At 34.1% G+C, this 24,490-nt stretch overlaps 1 protein-coding gene across 1 annotated transcript in view; it reads left to right on the forward strand.

Annotated features, from left to right (window-relative positions):
- Window positions 1-734: 734 nt before the first annotated feature.
- LOC134848748 (uncharacterized) overlaps window positions 735-24,490 on the forward strand; it is a 35,105-nt gene continuing 11,349 nt past the window's right edge. Inside the window, exons 1-13 of the mRNA XM_063866261.1 lie at window positions 735-911; window positions 1,507-2,004; window positions 2,668-2,837; window positions 5,324-5,487; window positions 13,023-13,211; window positions 13,931-14,243; window positions 14,506-14,728; window positions 16,508-16,701; window positions 16,965-17,204; window positions 17,480-17,587; window positions 18,051-18,172; window positions 18,697-18,885; window positions 24,024-24,170. Coding sequence (XP_063722331.1) covers window positions 1,547-2,004; window positions 2,668-2,837; window positions 5,324-5,487; window positions 13,023-13,211; window positions 13,931-14,243; window positions 14,506-14,728; window positions 16,508-16,701; window positions 16,965-17,204; window positions 17,480-17,587; window positions 18,051-18,172; window positions 18,697-18,885; window positions 24,024-24,170 — 2,517 coding nt within the window. The 5' untranslated portion in view covers window positions 735-911; window positions 1,507-1,546. The remainder of the gene's footprint in view (window positions 912-1,506; window positions 2,005-2,667; window positions 2,838-5,323; window positions 5,488-13,022; window positions 13,212-13,930; window positions 14,244-14,505; window positions 14,729-16,507; window positions 16,702-16,964; window positions 17,205-17,479; window positions 17,588-18,050; window positions 18,173-18,696; window positions 18,886-24,023; window positions 24,171-24,490) is intronic.

The raw sequence follows: 24,490 nt of genomic DNA on the forward strand, positions 1-24,490 counted from the left end.
GGCTTCGCCCTGATAAGAGCAGTTTTGTTAAATTGAGGTTCAATTTTTACGGGGGTATAAAGTAGGGGTTGTAAACTTAGGAGTGTTACATATCGCGGGACACCATCGCTGAACTCTTTTATCTTTATCAGTTGAGGACGAAAACGATTCAGAATTTGCGTAGGATAACAAATTCTGAAGTACTAAGTGTTCCTGATGACTGATTCTCGTCAGCTTGGTTTTGTCTTGGTTTCTAGATTAGTTTCTTAGTTTGTCGAAATTGATTGTCAAACTGACAATCACTGATTTCGCTACTGATTCTTTTTTTTGTATACTCTGAAAAAGCTTCTTGGAATCAAAACTGCAGCTAAAATTCGCATACAATTTTTTGAAACTTGACCTCTTGCGAACTTTATTTGGGGTGCCTAAAATCGGGTCGAAAAATAACCCATCTTTATCCATTGTTCTTTACTATTTTCTCAAGTTGGTCCGAACAAAAGAAAGTGATACTCAATTTGAGCATGCTTAGAATTTTCGGTATAGTTTTTTTAAATAGTTTTTCTGCAATAATCCGTGAAAATGACGACCAAAATTTTAGACTCCTTGACGACTGAAACAGTCAGAGACGATAGAATTATTACAATGACAGATATACCATTTTCAATCTTTTCGATTTTAGCATTTTAAAACTATTTGTACGTGAAAGTTATACGTCTTCACGCGTAGACTTCATTTAGCGTGATTGAAAAAGAGCCTCTCCGCTGTTTGAAAAGCATTGTTTATGAGCGAGCAAGTCTTTTTGATTATGATTAGGTCACAAACAATTACAAATCTTTGTGTTGGTAATTTGGTGTGAGTGAATTTACTTTCAGCAGAAAGTTCTTTCTTGCTTTAAATATTTCATTCGTGAGCTTCTGCAGAGCTAAAAACAGGTAAAGTTATTCTTCACTTAATGATCTTAAAGACCTGTCATCTTGAAAATCTGCCATCTTGCTAGCCAAAATTGTAAAAATACGCTCTTTTATTTTTTCTATACACATTTTAGGAAAATTAAAGTATTCAGATAATTATTTATGTTCATTTCGTGAAGTTCTCTTTGCTACAATTTTCAAAATCACTGTTCTTCAAAGCAGGAACAGATTTGGGGGGTGAAGGCTCTTCTTTAGGGATAACGACAACTGTTTTCGGCAGACCGAATCTTATTAACTTTTCCCAGTTGTGCTAATTATGTATTTTTTAATAGAATATATACTTATTTTGTTTGGTTTGTACAAAAAAAATCCCGCTATCTGAAAATCGTAGATCATCCCTTGGTTCAAGCAGTAAACAATAATTTTTTTAGTTTCAATTTTTGAAGTATTTTGAAGAGCAGTTTGTAAAACTTTTGACGCTAATAAAAAAATTTACATGACTAATTATTTAATTTAATATATTTGACGATTTATTGAACCTGTGAAAACTTTTTAAGAAAGTTTGTCGGTGATAATGATAAAGAGATTGAGTGAAAAGTAATTTCCGATTGTTTAGGCCGGCAATCCCGTAAAGCAAAACGCTCGGTATTTGTGAAATGAACCCACATCAAGCAATGACAGGGGCTCCTAGCGCCGCTGCTCTCGTATTGTCCAAATCATCCGAGAGAAAAACCGAACAGACAGCGAGCCGAAAGAAAAAACCCGACAGAAAATTGGACCAATCAACGTCTAAAAGCAAGACTAATGAACAATCAGCAGCCAATAGGAAACAAGCTATTCAATGTGGAGTCGAAATTAAGACTAGCCAGTCAGCTGTCGAGAACAAAGGTACGTTTGACCAATCAGCGCCCGCTTTCAAAAAATCTGACCAATCAGCGGCTATTTTGAAAAAATGGGACCAATCAGCGATGAGTGTTGGACAGAGCACTGCTGTTAGTGACGTCATCAAGCAGGAGTGGCAAAAGGCGAAGGATGAGTTTGAGCAGAAGGGATTGGAACTGCGGAAGGCGAAGACCAATTTGAACCAGCTCAGATTGCCCCCTCATGGGCTAGAGTGAGTATGCGTGTTTTTTTGAAGAAAAAAAAAGAATTTATTTAGCCATGTCAAGTTTGGACCACGTCAGGACCATGTTTGGACCACATCCTCTCCCCTAAAGCGATGTAAGGGGGTGGATTAAACCTTACTTCAAAGCTAGATTTTTCAGCCAGTCAGAATTGAGAAATTTGCACGCAGCGCTGAGCCAATTTATTCTAAACAAAATGTTAACTAGATCCAGCATTTTTATTGAGTTATTTAATCTTCGAATAGGTCCAGTGACAGAACTCATCTGAAGCGCAGATCACGCTGATAGCGCTGATAAAAAAACGCCAGCTGAACAAGAGTAGTACTTCCAAGTTTTACTGGAGAAATTTTGTTTTGGATTAAACAGTCAGATATGATATATCGGTTTTGCAAAGTGATAACGTTTATAAATGCTAGTTTTTTGACCGGTTTCTTAGGTGAACTCTTTGTCTCTGAGATTGACAAGGATAATTCTAAACCACACTAATTTGAAGAATATGTTCATTAAATTCCAATTTCCCAAAATGATAGTTCCAAATCTGAAAACCATGATAAATAATTAACAAGGATAGCCGGTTACTGTGCAAATAGCTCAGAATGTTCCGATCATAGTCTTAGAAAAAAAAAGATCGTAAAACCATTACTATGTTTCAGACATCTCAGTATTTTCTCCAATGATTCTGGGTCGGCGGGAGGTACTAGTCATGGAGATGGCATCAATTCGAGTTCCAGATCATCTTATAACTCCCAGCCTCTGACCCCTAGAACAAAAGAGCGAGTATTTCAGTTCTCCATGGAAAAGGACATGAAGATTAAGCGAAGTCGTAAGAATACTTATTTCAATTTTCCCATCTAATTCAGTTCAGTTATTGTCGACCTCTTAGACTAAACAATTAACCACAGGCAGGGGCGGATCTAGGATTTTCTCGAGGGGGGAGGATTTTCAAAAAATTTTGAAAAATTTGTCGATCTTTTTGTTAGGTCGACCAAACTGATTATCCGAGCTCTTCCAAAGCATTAAAAAGACCCTGTTTTGGTCCTATTTTTTGCGCCGCAGCCAAATTATTGAAAAAAAAACAGGCCAAAAAAGGCATTTTTAGGAAAATTTTGACCAAAAAATCGCTTTTTTTCGTCGCGCGCTCGCCCCTCAAAAACCTCAAAATTAGTATATATTGGCGCCAAAGGCGCCTTTAGAAAACTTTTAGGGTCTGTCACCAAATATGGATATCTCAAAATAGTACAAAATGGGACCTTTCAGGTCTGCAGGGGGTCGAATCCCAGAGGGAAAAAGGCGGCCATCCGCCCCCTCCCCTAAATCCGCCCCTGAACACAGAGATAGGTGGTTCGATCCTTGATGTTTTTTTTGTCTTTGATGCAACATTTCCCAGCTTAGAAAGCAACCCTAGAATTTGCATGTAGCTCGTAAACAGGTGCGCGACTAGAATTCAATCTACGGTAGCAATCGAAAATCGCAATCGCAGTGCTATGTATTTTTTTGCAAAATAAGGATTTTTTAGAATACAATTTTTAGCGCATGATTTTTCTGTATGTTGGTCTTACCTCTCATTGATAAATTTATTTTTAATCTTATCATTTAAACTAAAATTCGGCCTTTTTTCCCTCCAGCTTACACGAGAATTAATTTAAGATCGTAACGAGTAGTTTTACAGGGTTGATTATGAAGATCAACAAAATAACTCAGCCTTGAATGTGGGGAAATGAGAGAAACGGATTATGCTTAGACAGGCTGGATAGCCTTTCATTGATCCTCTGCGATTCGTAGAAGCCAAAATTATGATTATTGTAATTTTTCTGATTATGATAATTTTTATTATGATTATTTTTATGACTATTTATTATTACTACAGTGCTGATTTAAATTATCCAGACACAACGAACAAAATTTAAAATTTCAAAGGCATTTTTCTCCAATTGGGTTAGGATAAAACAACAAATGTACAGAATACAAATTAATTAGAACTCCAAGATCAAGAATTACGCTGAAATTACCCGGTTAACTGATAAGAAGTTTAAATCAAAAAGAAGCCTCTTACACATGCCAACAAAATGTTTTAGAAGGATCAATTTTCCAAAAATCTATATATGAGAATATGTTTTTGGTTCATAACCAAGAAAAGTCATTTTTACTATATAAAAATCAAAATCTTTGGCTTAGAACAATTTTCAATCACTTTAAAAAGCTTCTATGTAAAAGGATTCTTTTGATATAATTTTTTGATCAGTTAACTTGGTATTTTCACGGGGTAAAATTTTGGTTAAGAATTTCGGAGAAAAAAATGTACCATATTAATTCTGGTGAAATTCTATGCAAATTTGTTCTTTTTGTACTTTTTTCTGAACTTAACCCAACTTGAGAAAAATGCGTCCGAAAGTTCGTATGTTTTTCGTTGTTTCTGGTTAACTTTAAACAGGACTACAGTGCTGATTTAAATTAACCGGACAAAACGCGTTAAACTTGAAATTTAAAACGCATTTTTCTCAAATTGGGTTCAGTTTAGGTGAAAATTTATGAATACAAGACTTGCTTAAAATTTTAGCAGAATTAATATGGTGTAGTTTGTTTTGCAAAATTCGGGCCCAAAATTTTACCCCAAAAATGGGTCATTTTGGCTTTTCTTAGTTAATCAAAAACTACGCCAAAAACACCCAGTCGATCACAGAAACAATTATATCATAGTGAGCCCCTTACGTAGCCCAACAAACTTTATGAAGGGTATAATCTCCAAAATATTGTATAAGTTAATTTATTTTTGTTTGATAGACAAAAAAGGTCGTTTTTACTATATAAAATACCAACTTTTTATTTAAAAACAATTTTTAAACAATTTCCAAATTTCTTTTGGAGAAAATACCCTTCATAAAATTTGTTGGGCTACGTAAGGGGCTCACTATGATATAATTATGTCTGTGATCGACTGGGTATTTTTGGCGTAGTTTTTGATTAACTAAGAAAAGCCAAAATGACCCATTTTTGGGGTAAAATTTTGGGCCCGAATTTTGCAAAACAAATTACACCATATGAATTCTGCTAAATTTTTAAGCAAGTTTTGTTTTCAAAAGTTTTCACCTAAACTCAACCCAATTTGAGAAAAACGGGTTTTAAATTTCAAGTTTAACGCGTTTTGTCCGGTTAATTTAAATCAGCACTGTTTTAATATGATTATTATGATTATTATTAATATGATAATTTTTAATATTATTAACTCCAAATATGTTTTTCAGGGCCTAATCAGTCGGCATGTTAATCTATATCGATTTGTTGCGTTAATCATTTCGAATTCTTTTCCAGTGACGCAGTATGACGACTGGCGTCAATCTATCCGGGAACACGTGGAGAACTCCATCAGTTCCAAGGTAGGCCAGAGACTGGACACACCCCCGGAAGAGAGGATGCGGAGGAACAAAATACAACAGCAACTCGCTCAGCGGAAGATCGACTTGAATAAATCTAAGGTGAAGCTTTCTTCAGGTTATTTTCATTGCTTCATATTTTTCTAATAAGGTTAAAATGATAATAAGGTTGAACGGGCCAAAACAAGTCAGTTAAGTTTGGGCTCTGCTTTTACCACATTTGAACGAGTCATTAATTGCCACATAGCAGAATTACACATTATCCGCTTTGCTCAGGTGCGCTTAGACTCGGTACTAATGATATAGTGATAATGAATTACGATTTTTTGCTTATCTAAATTATTTCTGCTCGAAATTTCAACCAGAAGCAAAAATTTTATCTTTTTTCTGTTTTTTTTTTCAGTAAATTAAACTTAAATTTTTTGTTAACTTTTTTTATCGTAAGGCTGGAAGCCTGTTTGCATGTGCCATGTGAAAGCAATTTGACGAATCAGAATCCACATTTTTTTTGTTTTTATCTGATTGAACCTAAAGTTTTGTATAAACCATTTTTGTTGATGTAGATCTAAAACATAGAGACCAAGGATTTTTATTTAATATTTCTCAAAATGAAAAAAACTAGTTAGTCGTCAAAAACAATTCAAACCAGTTTTTACCAAAAAAACATTTGCACAGAAATCAATATCGTATAGATATAGGTCTCTAAGTTTATGAACAAAACTGTCAAACTTAGTTGCTGGGCTTTGCATTATCTTTAACAAAACTTTATAGTCTTCTTTGACAATCTTATTGAAAGAAGTCTAACTCGATCACTTACTTTTTAAAAAAATTTGTTCATTACAGATCGCGTTGGGAATATTCTAATCTGTGTGTCACTTAAAAAGCGCTTACTTTTTTCTTTTGATGTTATGAAAATAAAATGTATGTATTCTTTTCAATATGTTCTTTTCTCACAATTTTTGTTAGCATTTTTATGGTTTCGTTTGTATGTAGCTCATAGGATTGATAAACGTTGTTTTGCCTCCTCATTGCTCTTATTTGTCGATTTTTTTTTCATGGTGACTAATCTTATAAATTTTTTTATAGTTTCTGTAGTTTATCTAGATTTGTTTTTAGGTGCAGCCATAAATCAGAATTCCATATTGATGAATTGGTCGTATGTAGTTTTTATAGACTCTCATAAGTTGTTCAACCATTAACATGATTAACATAGAGAAACAAAATGAATTTTGTGCAACTATTTTTTGCATTTCGGATATTTTCACCAAAACTCAATTTGCGATCAATTTGAACTCCTAAAAATCTAATATCATTTTCTGTTTTTAAGATACTTCGAAACTTTATCAGTTGTTTTATTTCTTTTGAGCTGACTACAATTGTTTTGACTTTGTCTTGGTTCATCGTAAGTTTATTTGCTGCCATCCATGTTTCTAAGTTGTTCAAATCTAGATCATGATTTTCTTCCGAAACTTCACCACATACATTAGTATCATCTGCATAAAGAACCACGTTGTTATTTCGCGGAATCTCGGGGAGATCAATGAAGTACAGTAGATCGAAATTAGATTTCGGTTGATTGAATGAATTTTTCAAATCAATCAGAAATTTTTACATAGAGGCGAAGCTTCTTTTCGCAAACTTTAGCGAGAACACGGCAAAAAGTAGCTCTAAAAGTGCTAAAAGAAAAACAGAAACGAGCCTCGATTTAGCAAAATTTCGACTAGGCTTGGGATTTGATCTGCGACCTGATGTAATCAAGAGATTTTGAATCTCTCGCACTACCCACTCAGCCACGCACGCTTAACCACCGACAAACACTAGTCACGATTAAAGCAGCTACATATCCTAACAAATTGCCAATGCCATTCAACAAATGTGGCACCAAATACAAGTAAACACAATTTTGCAACTAATAATTTTGTAACTAAAAAAGCATGTAACAAATCGCAAAGCTCAAAAACTGCGAGTAATATTGAGATAGATTTTTTCCAAAAACGAGTTTTCACTATTATGATTTTGTTAAAAACAAATAAGTTTTTTTTTCGGTTCATCTGATGAACTAAAATTGCATCAACTGTGTTAACTAATTAGTATTTGAATGTCAAAACCGCGACAAGCTATCAAAAAGCTGTAAAAGTGCCCTAAAGTGGCACCCATTTTTGCGAATTAGCTTAGAAAAAAAGACGGTTCTTAATAGTACAATAAGCTGACACTAGTGTAAAAAACGGTTACCCCTTTAGCCGAGAGTTTGTGCATAAAGTTGATACACGTCTCAAAGTATGATGAAATAATTCACTTAAGAACAAGAGTGTAGGTCTGATACTCAAGTGGCACAGTATTACCCTATCACTGTAAATAAAGAAGAATAAATTAAAGATTTTGACGTTCTTCAGCAGCAGCAGTGGATTCATTATAACCTCAAAAACAGAAAACAAATGCTAAAATATCATAAACAGCAAAACCATAAAAATTGATTTGCGTTATGAAAGATTTAATATATCAAATTAATCACATTCAATAAAAATTATGCCTCTTGAAAAACCACCCAAAAAACGGAAATGTTTGGACCGACGGATGAATGAGTAACTTTTCAATTCAAATAAACGGCTGAACGGGATTTTATATGATACTAAACAAACTCAATGAGAATCCTTTGAAGTTCTTGATTTTGCTTGAAAAAAAAACACATTCTTGATCAGAGTTCATTCGCAACGCAGGGAATGCTGGAAACTAAAACTTGAAAGATCACTAAAGCCATTATGTTAATTAAAAGCTTATCAAACTATATATTTTTGAAAACACAAAAATTTTCAAAACTATGGTGATTTTGGCCTTTCTAATTTCTATTCTGGACTACGTTTCAATCCAGTAACGGCGATCCATTTTGTTGTTATCTGAGAGCTTTTTTAATCTGAAAAAATTAATTATAATTCCGGCAGAGCAATTATTGATTAACGGTCTGAATTGACTTTTTCAACTACAAATTGTCTGTTTTCACGTTTTTTTTTCGAAAATACTGTAAAAGTTTTCTAACTGTATCTTGTCGTCTTAATCTTTTCCATTTTATTTATTTCTTGATATTTTCAATTTAATTTCAATAGATCACGCCAGGCGCGGATCTAGGATTTTTTCAAGAGAGGGGGCGGATTTTCAAAAAAATTTGAAAGTTTTGTCGAACTTCCTTTTAGCCGACCATGTTGATTTTCTGAGCTATCCCAAATCTGTATAAAGACCTTTTTTGACCGCATTCTTTGGCGTTCTTTTTTGGCGCGCGCTCTCATAGTCAAAATTAGTATAGATTGGAGCCAAAAGCGTCTTTAGAAAACTTTTAAGGTCAGTCAGCCAAAAATGGATTTCTTAAAATAGTACAAAATGATCCTTTTGGGCCCGAGGAGAATCACACATTGCTTGCTTCCTCTAAGCGCTATCTTGAATCGATCTTGATTTTGATAGATTACGAAAAAAAAACGATTTAATTTATAAAAGATTTTTTTCAGGAGAAAGGGAATGGGAGTTTTTTCAAATTGTTACGAGCTACTTAACTAAAATTAATTAACAGTTAGAACAAATTAGTTTGCAAACTATCAAAGATCAATTTGCAAACTATGGTTCCCGCCAGGAGTTCCATGTATAAAAATTGATTAATTTTGAGTTTTAGTGTCAGTGTCTATAAGTGTCAGTGTCTAAGTGAAAAATAATCAATTAATTTCAATTGAAAATGCATAATACTGCTATCATTTGATACAACTTTAAAAATTATTGCAAAACATTTGTAATGCATTTTTTTTACTTTTAAAGATAAGACAATGAAACTCCATATTAATCGATTTACTTTTGGACTTTACTGAGATGCGAATTTTAACGTACCTAAAGTCTTTTTTTGTTACGTTTACATTTTAAACTAAGGTTGGTTATTTGTAGTTCAGTTTTAATATTTTTGTGCGCAATTTTGATTGCTGGTACTTAATTTTTATTTGCCATGCCATGTCAACAAACAATTTTTTAATGTTATTTAGAAGCTTGGGGGGATTGTAAATGGACTGTTTTGCAAGGGATAGCGTGACACAAAAAATTCAAAAAATACCAAAAAACCATATACCCGCTTCCTGACCTAAATCATTCAATGAGCCAACCCTCCCTCGTCAGAACAAAAGAGGAAGGAGTTGGTGCTGACGAAGGTTTGGTTCAGTTGAGTGGGTGGTTCAAGTGGTAACGGTTGATTCAGGTGGGCGAGGGGGTGTTTAAGTGGGATGAGGGGTTGGTTCAAGTGGTTCATGGGTTCAAGTCAGGGGTCGGGATGATCAGATGTGAGGGGAGGTTCTGGTTCGGTCGGGTGAGGGGTTGGGGTTGGTTCAGCAGGGGAGGGTTGGCTCAGGTGGTCAGAGGGTTTTTTTTCAGATGTGGGGAGAGGATGATCTGGTCAAAGTGTCAAACGTTGGGATAGGGGGTTGTAAAGGGGTAAAAATTAGGAGGGAGATGTTAACAGAATCACTGTGCGTTTTGAAAAATTTCAGGTTTAGAAGTCGAGTAAGCCGTACAGTCGCGCTGGAAAATATCCGCATTACTCAATTGATAAATACCGAAAATCTGGCTAAATTTTGCCCGACAAGAAACCAAAATTAAATAAAAACAAGGATAGCCGGTTACTATGCAAGTAGCGCAGAAAGTACCGGCCATAATTTTTGAAAAAACTACAACAAAAAGAAAGTCTTTTTTCTTTCAAATTAGTGTAGTTTCATCTCCATGGTGTAATAAATAGATCTGATAAACAAGTATTTTTCAGGCATATTCGACAGTCGTAATTTAATAGGCAAATTGAACAAAACATTTTTAAGGAAAAATGAGTACAAAAAAAAAAACAAAAAACTAAACAAAATTTCAAAAACTTTCAAATTTTTTCCAAACTTTTTTGCAGAAAATGAATCCCAACATAGCGCTAAAAATTAGTTTTATTCAATTAAAACCAAAACTTTGGGGCTCAAATTAAGTATAATTAGGCTGATGTAAGCCTCTCGCTCGCTTTTGCTCGCTCAAACTTGAAATAAAATTTTTAAACTGAGAAAGCTTTTGAAACTTTTTATTGTCGTTCAAATGAAGACTATAAAAATTTCGCATTGATATATCCCATTCTGATTAATATTTGTATTACTTGATTCTTTGTGGAAAAACAAAAAAAAACAGATATGAATACCAAGTTTCTCCACATTTTTCAAATGGTTTGAACAAAAATCCCTTTTAGTTGATTTTGAATTATAATCAATTTTTTTTCATAAAAACAGTGGATTATGATCAGTTTTTTATGGTTTCGTCTATTTGAAAACATGTGGAGGATTTTGTATTCCGGTGTGTTTTAATCTTTTAATTTTTTTTGCTTTTCCTTCAAAATCACTCACAAATATTAATTGGATTGGACCAACTGATGAGTCTTTTTAATGCCTTTTCAATCGTAATTTGAACGGTTTTTCAATATTTGCAAAATTTACTCTCAAGGTCGAGAAAAATCAGTTTGAAATTTTTAATTTTTGGTTTGATTTCTAGCTAATAAGTTGAGCGTCCTTACAAAAGCTTATTTAATTTCAGCGCCGTTTTAGGAATAAAAATTTCAAAATCCAAAAAATGCAAAAAAAAATAGATTGAGTTTCTGAAAGTTTTCTAAGTTCTTTTTCGTTGCTTACGTCCGTGTTTCTATTCTTGTTTCAGTAAAAACTGTTTTGCAATTGGATCGTTTTTATGAATGTCAAATACGCTTTGGTTCTTTTTTTGTCCTGATCTTTCTATAAGATCACCCAGAAAAAGCGACACTAATTTGAAAAAAATGGTGTCCTTCACAATAACCGGCTGTCTTTCTTCCATTTTGTTGTCTGAGTGCAACATGTGAATTGATTATTTTGATAATATTTTAGACCAGAAAAATCCACATTGGTTGATTTCTTTTCATTTTTCTTAGATGCGGCAACATACGAAAATTTAGACCATTTTTTTTTACTTTTAGACAATTTTTCAACTTTTATGAGTTTGGATCATCACAAACAAGGCTTTCAAATAATACAATGTTTGACCCCCACAAATTTTTCAAAGGAAATGAAAATTGGCTAAAAAAAAACACATATTGATTCATGGTTCGTCAAAAGTTTATCGCGCCTTAATTGACCCAAATTGGCCAAAATAGCAATTTTTAAACCCACATAGCAATATTTAAACCCACATAACGAAAATTGATCACAGGTGATATATCTTTTCAAGTTTAAGCTCAGGACAACAATAATTTTCGAATGATATTAAAAAATTCCGACAAAAAAGGCTAGTTAATAGTCGAAATTTGTCTGAAGAAAAAAAATCCACCCCGAGCTAGCACAAATATTCCGTTACTTTTGTTACGGAAGTCGGAGCAATAAGCACCTAGTTTTGAAAATGGAGATTCTCAACTAAAATTATCTTCCTGTTTTAGAATTTTGTTTCGTTGAAATTTTCGCGCGAATAATTTTCCTATCTGAATAAATTATGAATTTCAAAAATATACGCTATCAAGCATTAACTTTCTGATTTAATTTTCTTTCGTTTTGGTAGCCAGCAACTACTAAATAAATAAACGCTGGTCTATTACAACTCACTTTTAGTGTCGCAAAAAAACGTACATCCTATCAAACGTTTCGATTTTTCCTTATTTCTTGAAATGCCAAATTGAGGAAGGAAAACCAATAAAACGCACAAAAACGCATAACAGGATTTGAGGCGTCGAGTTCTTTTTTTAAATAATTGATTCGGTGTTATAAAATCCGTGTTTTTTTTTGGCTGAGTGGTTGGCAGTGTTACGATCGAACAAGACAAAGAGAGCATCTGTGTTTGTGAAAGGAAAACAAACTGCATTTAGACCAACCGAACACTTTTACATCTGCTCAAAATGTGCTTTCTTCTTTTGATACCTGCTTTTCTGTAATTTATGGCTAATAACCGGAGTCTGATTTGAAATAAAAAGCACTGAATTGGGAAAAAACTGATTAGAAACCAATGTAAGCAAGGATCAAACAGACTCAGAAGATCAAACACCTTTTATATACCATCATTCGGAGAAAAAAACTGGTTATTTATAAGTTGAAATTGGTTCCTGCAGTATTTACAAAATGATTATTTTTCGATTACTTCGTAAAAAATCGACTAGACTGCTTAATTTTGATCCACATTTCCAATTACTTCTGCCCATTTGAGAAAATTTGCTACTTTCATAAAGTAATCATTTTTGATACTTTCGTTTTGTTATTCGTTTTATACCTTCTTTTTTTTTCAATGAGGATTTCTTAAAATAAAACAATGCCGGTGTATTCTGAAATGAGAAAGAAGTTGCATTCTCAGTCAGCTATATTCTGTTATGTTCGGTCCAATTATCTGGTAAGTAACAAAGGTGTTCCCAATAACATTGTCCGATAATCACAGACTTTTCTATAACTGAGTTTATAACTGAGCTTACAGCATTTAGACTTCGAAATAGTAAATTAAATTAACTAATAAACTTTATAATACTTTCACTCTTGGAAAAAGTTTTACCCAAGTCGATCAAGCATAGTTATCTTGCATATTTATCTTGTTTTAAACTATTATCAAAACAGCTTAGTGAATAAATTTCGTAATTTTTTGTCCAGGAATCGGAGACAGTCGAGGAGCCCCCGAAGTCGCCCCAAGAAGAGAAGTCGGATATCCGACCTGGTGAAGAATGGCAGAAGCGTTTCGGAAGTGCGACTAAAACTGGCTACGAGGCTAGACCAGTGTCCAGACTCCGCAGCACAATCAAGGAAACGACAGAGGCCATTCAGAACATGACCAGTCCTCAGGTTAGTATCCTCATAGCCAGTTTAGTCAATTATAGAATATTAAGAGTATCTTAAAAAACATAACTATAAGAATAAGACGTTTTATCCACAAGGGAGAGAAGCAAAATTTGAGCTCTCCAGCTCCTCGCCGAGAACAACTGCTGTTTCCCTGGTTAAGGTATACACGCAATTTTTTGGCTATTTTCATGGTCTGAAAATTGCTGGCCCTCCTGGAGGAACCAGCACGGATCATGGTGGGATTCGAACGTACTACCTTACCATTGAGCGGCGGAGACGTAACCACTTCACCTCCGCTGCTAATACTTGAAAAATACAACAAAAACCTTAGGTGTCTTTCTTTTTCGATATTGTTAACGGCTCTCAAAAACCTGTTCTGGCCCCTTGGTAGTTCCTAGTAACTAAAAATGTTTAATTTACTTCAGCAGTAGAGCGCACAATTATTTAATATATTGACAAACTGCACCCGCCCCCTTTTTTAATTTTGTTATTTCTATCCATTGTTAAAATCTCATCCCTTCCACGGACCTTCTGTACAATTTTTCCCGGAAATTCGACCGCTTCAAATCAATTTCAAAGTTTAATCAAATGATATCTAAATTCGGTCTCCTCAAACTTTTCCCTATTTTTTTGAAAAAATAAAATCGCGTGAAATGACATTTTCAGAAAAAAAAATACTTTTAATGATAAAAACAACCACACAGTAATTTTGTGAGTTTTAGGAGCTCCGCATAGTACCAAATACTCATCAGTCATACAGCCAAATTGCCAATCAGCCTATAGCTCCATCGGTCGAAAACAACGCCTACGAACAAAGGGTTAAATTATTCTCCAAATTCAACAAAGAGGGTTTCCGAGACGCAGTTAGAAAGGGAGATTTGTCAGACGGAGCGAAAACTGGTCAATATGTAGACGCTATTGGAATAGTTTTGACCAATCACGGTCCGTTCTGGCCTGTGGGATTCGGCCCTATGGTACCCACGCCTCGCCATATATATTCGCCCAAGGAGATCCACGAGCCTCTTTGGACGAGAGGTCAGTTTAGGCAAAATAGGCAGAAGTCTAACTCTAATATAAAAAATGGGTAGTCGCTCATTTCCCAATGAACATGTTTAATTGTATCTAATTTTGCCTAAAATAAAAAAATGAGGGCAAAACTGACGTTAATTTTTTTAGAAATTTGAAAACTGCAGCTTCACCATGTTTTGAGTATAAATCTATTTTAAAACTAACTCTTTTAAAACTAACATTATTTAATTAGTTTTTTTTCTTGTATAACAGATTTTCATCTGCTTAGAAACTAACAGACAAGGCAGTAATGACAAAGCGTCCAGACGCATAGTGCAATACTATAGTGGGGTGAGTTGGGGAGACCAGCCACTCCTCATCTATGACTCATCCTCCATTGAACCGGGACAGCTGGTGGCTCCACACGAACAACTGCCCCACCCCAACTGCCCACCCCATCTCCAGTTCGAATCTAGGTTCGAGTCGGGGAATTTGCAACACGTTTACAGGGTGTGAGTAGACTACTCTCATTTTTGAAAATTCTCTTTGATATTTATAATTATTTTTAATGATTTTTTTAAATTCGGAATCACTAGAAATAGAATATAATACTATAGACGCACCTTAAAAATGAACACCCGCGCAAGAAAAAATGAATGATTTATTTTAAAATTGGACCACAATTTAGTTGATTTCTAAAATAGCTTTGCAAGCATGGCTTAGAGTTGTCAAAAAAGCCATTTTGAAATCATCTTCAATTTTTTTTTGGATACTGTCAATTTTTTACCAGTTGAAGCGGTCAAAGAGAACGACAGTAAATGAACAAAAAAAATTAAAGTCCATATCACCAAAAGTTCTTATCAAAAAATTTCAATGGAAAATTTTTTGTCATGCATTTCACTACGATTCTAAGCTTTTTTCTCTATATGCACATTAAATGACAAAAGTATCCATAAATGGAAATTGAATGTTTATAAGTTTTCCATGAACCAAAACAGCGGCTAATCACATGATAGAAAACATGAAATCAATCAGAATTGTCAAAAACCGTAACAAGTTCTTTTTCGCTGAATGTTTTATTAAAAACCCCAAATCAATTTGGCGGAATAAGAATTATAACCGTTTCGTAGTGAACTGGCAGTTAGACACGCCGGTAACCACCAGATTATTTCACAAAGAAAATCTTGTCTCGGTTCTAGTAAGCTCGCAACGCGTATCAGGTCTTCAAGGTTTTTGAACGCTCAATTAATGATTTTTTGATGCTATTTTTTCATGATTTGCTCCCTCCTACATAAAGGATGTTCCCCGAACAACAGGGGTGGATCTACGAATTTCTCGGCGGGGGGGTTCGGATTTTTAAAAAAAATTTCAAAAAATTTGACGACCTTTTTTAAAAAACGTTTTTTTGAAAAAAAATGCCTTTAAAATATTGCCTTTGTATTCGGGTGTGTTTTAGTTTTGTTTCTTTTTTGTTTTGAAGCAAAAACAGCTACAACAAATCATAATCGGAGAGAGTTGAGTGATATATCATTTTAAAGCCCTTTCAATTATGATTTGAACGACATATAAAAATTTTCAAATAAATTTGCCAGTGTCGCGGAAAACAAGTTTCGTCTAATTTCGAGTGAGCGAGCAGGCTTACAATTGTAATTTTATTAGCGTAAAAGCTTACAATTGCTTAAATTAAGCGAAGAAAACTTAGTTTTACTAGACTAAAGTTTTCGCGTTTTTTGGAAAAAATGCAAAAACATTTTTGAAAAATTTTCGATTTCTTTTTTATTATTTTGATTTTAAAGGCAATTTTTTTTCAAAAAACGTTTTTCAATTTAGTTATTTTACCATGACTGTCGAATATGCCTAAGCTCTAGTTTTTTGTTCAATCTCTTAAACACATCACGCAGAAAAAAAAACGACTATAAATTGAAAAACTTTTTTGTTGTATTTTTAAAACTACGGTCGGAACATTCTGTGCTGCTGCAAATATCAGAAAGCATAAGAAACTTCATCAACCTTACACAAACTCACCGAATGGAAAAAAACTTATAATTGGAAACATTTTTGTGGAAAACTATTATTGAAAAAATTTATTATTGAATTATAATTGAATTTCTTAGCTTAAAGCTGAACTTAAAGAGTGCCCACGGTTATATAAACGGCGGTTATATATTTATTTGAACAGCCCATATTTTATAAAATTTAAACAGAGCCCACAAGAGTTTTAAACAATTTAATACAATCAATGCCGCTCAAATTTTTCTACCAATTACCGTAAAATAATTTTCTAATTTCAGTGGCTTGTTCGAGTACGAGTTGGTGTTGAAGCCAGACATGTTCACGGAGAGACACACCCAGTGGTTCTACTTCCGGGTGAAGGGGGGAGGAGGGGGAGGTGCAGGAGGGGCATCGTCAGGGGGCATGGTTCCAGGTGCCACTTACTCATTCCGCATACTCAACTTCACCAAATCAGACAGTCTATACAATTACGGTATGGGTATAGCAATGCGCGTAAATATTTGAACTTTTTCCTGTTTTGGAAGTTACTTACCGCTTTTTACCAACTTATTTTTCTATCTCATTTATGCTGGCAGTTCTTTCTCCTGTTTTTTTACGAGCTCCATTTTTGGTAGATCAGTCCTTGATTAATTTCAGTTTGCCTTTGGCTTCATTGTGTACTAATTATGAGCTGTAGTGGCTGGTGGAAAAAAATGATTTCCAAAAACCAGAAAAAAAATTAAGTTTTATTTTCAGGTATGCGCCCATTGTTTTATTCCGAGACCAATGCCGAGGCCAAAAGTCAAGGCTGGGTCAGGTCAGGTCACCACGTGGAGTACAGTCAGAACACAGACAGTGTCAAGTCTATTCCAGATGTGGTCAAAAATAGAAACTACTTTGTGTTGTCATGGCAACTGGAGTTCCCTCATAAAGAAGACACGTGTTACATGGCTCATTGCTACCCATACCCTTTCAGTAGATTACGCAATTACATCGGTCAGTCTTAAGTCAGGGGGCAAAGATTCTTCGAAAAAACTAAGACAAATCATTTTTAGGGCTTTTGTCGTGACTAAAGAAAATTTAGAAGACTTTAAACTGAAATTGCAGGTTGAAGACCTTCCGGTCTTGATTTTGCTTCAAAAAAAAAACTTGTATGATAATTTTTTTCAGAAGAATTTTCAGCGGTCAGAAAAAGTTCTGTGCTGCTTGCTCAGCCATCGGCTTCCCTTGTGATGCTTGTTTTTGCTCTTCTAATTTTCGTTGAATTTCAGAATCGTTGATGGAACAGACTCACAAACAGAAGATGTTCCGAAGAGAGACGCTATGCGAGACTAGAGCCAGGAACACCTGCTACCTCCTCACCATCACGTCAAACCAAGGTCACTCAATTTTAGGCCATCACGTCAAACCAGAGTGACTCATTTTTACTTTAAGAGGCTACTAAAATGTTGGCAGCCTTATTCAAATACCATTATGCTCAAGTGGTGTACAGAGAACTGAAGGTTGAATTTTAGCTCGAGTTATTTGTTTTTCCAGTTTTGCATGACCCGCTAAATTAAACCCTAAACTAATTCTCTCGAAACACTTGATGATCGTCGGTTTTAGTGGCGAGAGTGCATCGTATTCACATAACTATTTTGACGTATTTCGAAAGCATCCGTTTTTTTGAGAGGTTTTTCGAAACATTTTGATTTTTTTGGCTCTTCTTTTAGGTTCTTCTAGTGCGCCGAAAAATATAGTTTGAAATTATTTAGGGAGGGGGTGGATTTTAGAATGACATGCTCTAACTTGAAGAGAGCCAGTTGAAACACAAAGTTACTATTTGTCTTGTTCTAATTGCAGTTCCTGATCAGCAGAAGAAGGCGGTGGTGGTCACTTGCAGAGTGCACCCGGGGGAGACAAACAGCAGCTGGGTGCTAGAAGGGTTCCTAGACTTCATCACTTCACAACACCAAATAGCACAGGTACACAACCATCAGTCCACAAATTGGATTCAAATTACAAGATTTTTTCTATTCCATCCACCGTCGCTTTTAACTCTAGAATACTTTATGATCTAGGTTGTGCCCAGTTGAAGAACTTAAGTTTCAAAACCAAGCGTCGATATCAAGCATTTTATGCTTTAGAAGTTCATTAGTTTGTGGTAAAAAAATTGCATGTTTTGCATGTTAAAAAAATTGCATGTAAAAAAATTGCATGTAAAAAAATGCATGGTAAAAAAATTGCATGTTTTTGCAATGTTTTTTCTTAGTGCGCTCACTATTGCCTAATGTATTGCTAATCTGAAGACATAATACGTTTGATATCAAACTTGGTTTTGAAACTAAAGTTCTTATTTCTTGGGTTTAAATTTGTAAATTAAACTTTAAAAAAAGAAGCCTATACGTGTGAAGCGAGTACGTCATTTTAGCCCGGTATATTTGAGTGTACACGTCAACAATTTGGTTATACCACTACCTTAGTCGTATCAGTGTACATATCATATCAGGTGCTCCGGAAGCAGTTCATCTTCAAAGTGGTGCCGATGTTGAACCCAGATGGGGTGATAGTGGGCAACTACAGATGCTCCTTATTTGGGAGGGACATGAACAGGAACTACAGGAAGCCCAAGAGGGACTTCTTCCCCACCATCTGGCACGTCAAGAACCTCATCGAGAGGACCATGGTCAGAAACGAGGTCAGTCTTTACCCAACAACCAGGCGCGGATCTAGGATTATGTTGAGGGATTTTGAAAGTTCTTGATAAATTAAAACCAGTCTAAAAATAAAAACCAATAAAAAACTACCTTTGGCTTTTTTCAAGGGGTTTCATAAACAGCTTGAACATTTTAAAATATTCAGCAATCATATTTTTTTTCATTTTCATGACCCAGTAGCGGATTTAAGGGGGGAAGGAGGTTGACATGATCCGGTGATGAAATAAGATTTCATCGAATTTAAAACTCTTAGTTGAAACGTAGAGAGGTTAAATAGAAGAACTTATCTGATCTGTAGCAGCTGAATTTAAATGATTTGATTCTATATTTAATGCTATCTTTATATTATCAGATCGAGTTTAATCAACTGTCAAGATGTGTCAAACATAATTGTTTCTCATGATGTTATTCAATTCTATCCATGAAGTCGATGCTATATGTCATCTGTCGAATGCATTTTAGGTAAGAGGTTACAAAAATGAAAACGTGTAAAACGAAATAAATTTTTATCATTTAAGGCAAAATTTGATTTTTTTTTTTAGTGATGTTGGCTATAAATACAATTTGAGGCTAAATTGAGGAATTCTATCACCCTTATTGATCTCAAATTAAGTCGTAACACTAACTCCCCTGCTTAGCATTGATACACAACACGCCCTTCATGCCAAGATTCGGTCCCTGACCACCCTTCGGTAGTATATTAGTACGTCCATTTTTGGCCGAACGACCCTAGAATATTTTCTGAAGGAGCCTTCGGCGCCAATATGTACTGTTTTTGAGGTAGAAGTGCGCGCCAATACATGCAGTGTTTTGCTCAAACCCTTCCAAAAGTGCCTACAAACGTTTTTAGCCTGTTTTTTCAAATAGCTGCGGGGCAAAAAATGTGGTCAAAATTAGATTTTTATAGTGATTTGGGAGAACTCAAAAATCAAATTGGTCGAGTTGAAAAAGTCAACAAAAAATTCGAACATTTTTTGAAAAAAGATCCCCCTTTCGATAAAACTGTAGATCCGCCTCGGCTTATAAACATAGGCGCTACGCGCAATACACCGAAGGCATAGAAACTGAAGCAAAAACCAAACAACTTGAACAACTAATAATTGAAGAATAACAGTTCTAGAACAAAAAATCGTACTAATACATGTATACACCAAAATTTTGCTATATCGAGAAAGAGCCTGAAATAACAGTTCTAGAACTAAAAATCGTACTAACACATGTATAGGTTGAATTTTTGATATATCAACGAAGATCATAAAATAACACTTCTAGAACTAAAAATCGTACTAACACATGTATACACCAAAATTTTACTATATTGACAAAGAGCCTGAAATAACAGTTCTTTGTCAATATCTTCGCAAAACTATGTGTGATACGCGCTCTTGCTCCACAAAAGTTGGACTCTTCCGCAAACGTTCCAAACGCTGCCGATTGTATTCTCTTTTTGAGTTCTTTTTATCAAAAATTGTGGCCGCCAAATCAAACTCAATGGAGACTGGTGTTAGATCCACGTGACTGGGAACTGAATTTTGCGACAAACTATTTGTGTGGTTTATTGTCTTCGCCTTCTCGCGCTTCGTTCGTGCCCATTCTGCCTGGTACACTTTCCGATCCATCTTTGACTTTGTTAATTTCTTAACATTACCACAAGTGTTATTTGATAAATTGTCCAGCAGCATAATATTGGCAGCGGGTGTTGGATACATATCTTTCTTTTCACAAAGAATAACATAAGCACAACCCCAATCAGGGACATGGTGGTGCGATATGGTGCAATCGTTAACGCAAAGGTGCTCATGAGCGGTTTTTATGACAGTAAAGTAATGACCGTATTCAAAAGACCCCGTGTGAATAACAGCAACCTTTACTCCGTAATCACATCCACCAATTTCGATTGTTTCACCAATTGTGACTTCTGCTCTAGAGTAAACGCGATTGCCAGCGACAAACATGTAACGCGCAATCAGCAAAATAACAGTATTTGCAATATGGGTTGGTTCTTTAGTTGTTATTGCCCTTTCTGAGATACACGTGGAATTTGGACATGTTACATTAATGGCTTGGTTGGCGAAGTGATTGACCACAAGCTCCTGCAGAAGTTGACCATTGCGTGGAGGACTTAAAACTAACGCAGAAGTAGTTTCAGGTCTTCTCCATGACACATTACACAGACAACACGTGAAATTATCTGAATACGATATTTCAAAGAAATTCCATTGGCCCTCAGATTTAAATGCATTGATAATTGACAGTAGTACCTCGGAAGCATCGTGCTGATGTCCATAGGTATATGAGAAGCTGTAATTCAAATCAAGATGCTGGAGAATTTTAACTTTGGAAGTAGACGCATTGATGAAAAAGTTTTCTGTGGACAGCATTTGACAAAATATCTCTTTCACAGTTGAAATTAACACGCCACCATGGTCAAATTCAGTAAGTCTACTGAGCCGATTTCTGATGCAAGCGCTTGACAACAAAAGCTGAAGAACAGAATTGAGATAGCAACTGTTGTCATCATTTGCAATGCCCGTGGGTCGAAATGGCTCCATTACATGACTGAAAATAGAAGTAACATAAAATTTAACATTCTGCTTTACGTTATTGAGTCCACGCTCCAACAAATTCTTTTTTGAGAAATACAAAAGCAAATTTGAAAATTAATTACCGGTCAGATATAACTATAGATAAATCTTTAAAATAAATAATTTAAAATCATTTTTGATGTAGCTGCAACCCAAAAGCAAGTGGACAAATCTCGTTGGCAGCGTTCCCTGTAAATCGTTGTACGCTAATTGGTGATATACAGATCTTTCTGAAAATATCCTAAACAGAACAATAAGTTGAAAATCATTTTTTGCTTTTAACTACATAGCTAAGAAGTAAAACATCAAATTTCACAATCAAACAACAAAGACGCTAACTAAATAAAGAAATAAATGAAAGAACAAACCAACAAATGAACGAACAAACCAAAAATAAATAAAGATAAATAAATAAATGAATAAATAAATACATACATGAATAATAAATAAAAGCAAAACTAAATGAAAGAAAATAATTAAATAAATATAGCAATAAATATCAACGAATAAACAAAACACACCTGATAAATAAATAAACAATAAAAAAATAAATCAATACATAAATAAATAAATACATACATAAATAAATAAATAAATAAATAAATAAACGCAAAACTGAAATGTACAAATAATTAAATTAACATGAAAAAATATATATCCCATGAACAAATAACCAAACAAACAGACCCATAATATAAATAAATGAAAGTAAATGAATTAAATAAATACACATACATAAATAATAAAAGCAAAACTAAATGAAAGAAAGAATAATTAAATAAATATAGAAATAAATATCAACAAATAAACAAAACACACCTGATAAATAAATAAGCAATAAAAAAATAAATCAATACATAAATAAATAAATAAATACATCAATGAATACATAAATAAATAAATATATAAATAAATAAAAGCAAAAGTGAAATGTACAAATAATTAAATAGACATGAAAAAATATATATGAACAAATAACCAAACAAACAGACCCATAATATGAATAAATGAAAATAAATAAATGAAATAAATACACATACATAAATAATAAAAGCAAAACTAAATGAAAGAAAGAATAATTAAATAAATATAGAAATAAATATCAATAAATAAACAAAACACACCTGATAAATAAATAAGCAATAAAAAAATAAATCAATACATAAATAAATAAATAAATACATAAAAATAAATACATAAATAAATAAATAAATAAATAAATAAAAGCAAAAGTGAAATGTACAAATAATTAAATAGACATGAAAAATTATATATGAACAAATAACCAAACAAACAGATTCATAATATAAATAAATGAAAATAAATAAATTAAATAAATACACACGCAGAAATAATAAAAGCAAAACTAAATGAAAGAAAGAATAATTAAATAAATAAACAAAACACGTGATAAAAATAAACAAAAATAAATATGTACATACATAAATTATAAATAAATATAAGCAAACTAAACATAATTAAATAAATAGAAGAACAGATAATTAAATAAATAAAGATGAACAAATAAAGAAACAAACATACGCAATCACGTGACATAGCGCGATATAGTCCAGCCCACATGATAATTGATAACTGTGGACGTTATTTGTCGACACTTGACAACAGACAACATTAAAAAAAAAACCGTTACACGATACCATAACACCTTGACTAAAGTCTTCGGTGTAACTATCGGAATTAACTCGTTCACAACTTTATTGATCAGACTCAATTGTAACCCAATAATTTTGAATAGGTATTAAATAATAACAAAGTACAAAAGAGGTATCAATTTATACAACCTTTAAATAGGCATCAAACTTTATGAATTTTTTGAGCTCTGTGATATATTTGTTTTATTATATATCTTTGAAAATTTCACTTCGGATTTTTCTCAAGTTTCAGATTTTAACATTTTATTAACAGTTCTTTAAAATTAACTCCGAAAATGTTTTTTCGGATCTACTTCCAACTTAAGACCATTTATCCACGGGGGAAAGGACAAGAGCTGTACTGCTCATCACGGCGAACCGCTGTTGTGCCCTTGTTTAAGAAATACATGCAATTTTTTTTCTGGGCTTATGGTTTTTTTTCTGGGCTGGGTAATGTTGCTTCACCCTCAAGCAACGAGCACGGATCATGGTGGGCCTCGAACATCCGACCTTTCGATTGAGAGGCGGAGACGTAACCACTTCACCACCGCTCCCTCAAGAAAGGGGGGGGGGGGAGATTGTTAAGTAGATTACTTGCAGCGAATTTTCGACCAATGAGAATGCACCAAAAACCGAATTTACATACAACGCTCTAGTGTGAATTTACAGTTTTTAGTTACAGGGGTGGAGATTTTTTAGTAGATACATTTGGGGGGGGGGGGAGGGTGAGGAGGTTGTTAAGTAGATTCATTCTTTCATTCTTTTTCAGGACTGATAGAAATATCCCTCTTTGACAATATTTCTCACTTTTTTTATCGATACTCTTTAAGAATAATTGACAGATGTTTCAGAACTGACTGAAAAATTTCTTTTTTTTGTCAGGTGCTATTATACGTGGACCTGCATGGCCACAGCAGGAGACACAGTGTGTTCATGTATGGCTGTGACGCTGGCTACTTGGAGGGGGAGGCGGACCTGCCAGAGAACTACCTCAACGAACGCCTCTTCCCCTTTCTCATGTCCATGAAGGTATACTATTTTAGAACCTTTACCATTATAGACCTCTTATTACAGCCCCCCGTCTTTCCAAACTATAGCCCTCTCCATAATTCTAAAATAACAGTGGTAGCTATGTTTTCAATATAAGTCATTATCTATATTCTAAAATAACAGTGGGAGCTATATTTTTCAAAAGGATATATTTTTGGGTTGCTAGGCTGGATTGGATGGGACATGGTCTTTAATGGGAAAGACCCAAATTTTGTGTAAACAATATAGCATTAACTGCATGAGATTGTCATTGCTGATAATGGTTTTCGAATTTTGAAAACATTTTTTGTTTTTTCAGT

Source organism: Symsagittifera roscoffensis, chromosome 6 (assembly GCF_963678635.1).
Source record: "Symsagittifera roscoffensis chromosome 6, txSymRosc1.1, whole genome shotgun sequence".
NCBI lineage: Eukaryota > Metazoa > Xenacoelomorpha > Acoela > Convolutidae > Symsagittifera > Symsagittifera roscoffensis.